Source organism: Benincasa hispida, chromosome 8, assembly GCF_009727055.1.
Source record: "Benincasa hispida cultivar B227 chromosome 8, ASM972705v1, whole genome shotgun sequence".
Classification (NCBI taxonomy): Eukaryota; Viridiplantae; Streptophyta; class Magnoliopsida; order Cucurbitales; family Cucurbitaceae; genus Benincasa; species Benincasa hispida.
The window spans coordinates 51,828,659-51,830,449 of NC_052356.1; the positions used below are offsets into that span (position 1 = coordinate 51,828,659).

General features: G+C 35.0%; 1 protein-coding gene across 1 annotated transcript; it reads right to left on the reverse strand.

Annotated features, from left to right (window-relative positions):
• Nucleotides 1–691: 691 nt before the first annotated feature.
• On the reverse strand, nt 692–1,555 carry LOC120083728 (dirigent protein 9-like). The gene has a single exon (XM_039039582.1). The coding sequence runs from the start codon at nt 1,460–1,462 to the stop codon at nt 692–694; it is 771 nt and encodes a 256-aa protein (XP_038895510.1). The 5' UTR covers nt 1,463–1,555.
• Nucleotides 1,556–1,791: the final 236 nt, after the last annotated feature.

The following is a 1,791-nucleotide window of genomic DNA, read 5'->3' on the forward strand; positions in this document are numbered from 1 at the left end:
TAGTACTCATCAATTTAAAATTTATTGAAAATAAAAGAATTAAAATTGAACAATTAAAAATACAGAGACTAGAGGTTGTTTGGACTAAAAAATGTTTTTTAAAAAAGTCATTTTTATTTAAACCCTTCTGATAAAGACTATTTAAAATATACTTTAAAAGTTTTTCAAGAACTATTTTGAGAGGTTGCCAAACACTTCAATTTTTTTTAAAATAATTTATTTCCAAAATTAAACACTTAAAAAATTAAACCAAACATACCATAATTGTTTTTGGTGGGACCCACCTAAAATGTAATGCATGGAGCATTTGATATTTTTATTTTCAAAATTAAACATTAAACCAAATACATCCTAAATTTGGAAAATTTTAAAGTATGGCGACATAATGGTAATTTGCTTTTTTTTTTTTTTTTTTTTTTTAATTTTAAAATGTTTCCTATATATTTTATTTATTTTGATTGCAATCATAGCAGAAAATCGTCGAAAATCCACGTCGACGATTTTCTATTCATATCAACATAAATGGTCAATTAACATTTTCATTTACTTTGAAGAAATGCATTAAATTATTTTTTTCTTGATTTTTTTTGTTTTTTGAAAAGAAATAAATACATTGAATTAAGCTACAACCTACGCTAGAAATTAATTTTCTAAATTTAGTATTTTAATTTCTATATTGTAGAGATAAACCCTACTCGGAGAGATAAACTCTGAAGTGAACAATCATATCATCTCCATCAGTCATGTATTGATTGTCCCTCCGCGGGAGATTCTCGATCACCGCAAACCCACCAGCATTCTCATACTTCCCGGTCCCACCAACCACCGCTATCGGCGACTCGGGCGACCCTCTCCGGTGGACCCCAAAGAAGCTTATTGTATCTTCATCCTTCTTCTCCTTGTCTTCTTCGTCATATTGGTGTAAGATGACGGTCAATGCTACGGTATGGCTAGAACCGTCCAAAGAGCTAACAAAATAGAATCCTTGACCTCTGCCCATTACAGCCGATCCCAACTCTTCACCTTCCGTTAACTCGTCGTCGATGGTCGTCAGTGAGCCGAACATGACGTGCTGGAGGGCCGCGCCAGACGGGAGCTGACCGGCGGTAACAAACGGTTGGTTATTATTGTTGTTATTGTTTGTCCCTCCACCGTTTGAATTTCTGTTGGTGTTTATGAGTGGTACTCCACCGGGGAGCGGAAAAATGGATTTTTTGGGTTTGGAGAACGGGAGGCCGGCGGTGGGCTGCGCCTTGTTGGGTGTGGTTCCGGTGACAGTTCTGGCAGTTGGGTGGGACCCACCTAGGATGTCATGCATGAAGAAAGATAGATCTGATTTGAGTTGATCAAGAGGCTGTGGGGCCACTTGGTTGAGGATTATTCTGGATGAGTCAGCAGAAGATAGAGCAGTGAGAATGAAGAAGAAAGAGAGTGGAAAATTGGTGTTGGTTGGATTGGCCATTAATTTTTGGGTTGAAGGGAAATTGATCTTAGAGAGAGGGTTGTATTAATATAGTTTCAATGTAAATGAAGTGGATGAAATGGAGTTGTTTTAATGGTGATTTGGTTGAATTACCTAAACCTTTTCAAGGAAACAATATATTCTTTATTGTGTAATATTAATTATACACAAAAATTTTTACATTATCTAAGGCAAGTGGCTTCTGAATCAATAAACTTTCATTAAAAGTTAAAGAGATTGGAGTAATGCAATATATTAAATAACGTTATTCATGATTCGAGTTACGAGATTACATTTTCCATCGAGAATTATTCTTGATTATTTTTTAC

What these genes read in the sequence shown, in the direction of transcription:
- LOC120083728 (XM_039039582.1), bottom strand. Translation starts at nt 1,462, where the DNA reads ATGGCCAATCCAACCAACACCAATTTTCCACTCTCTTTCTTCTTCATT.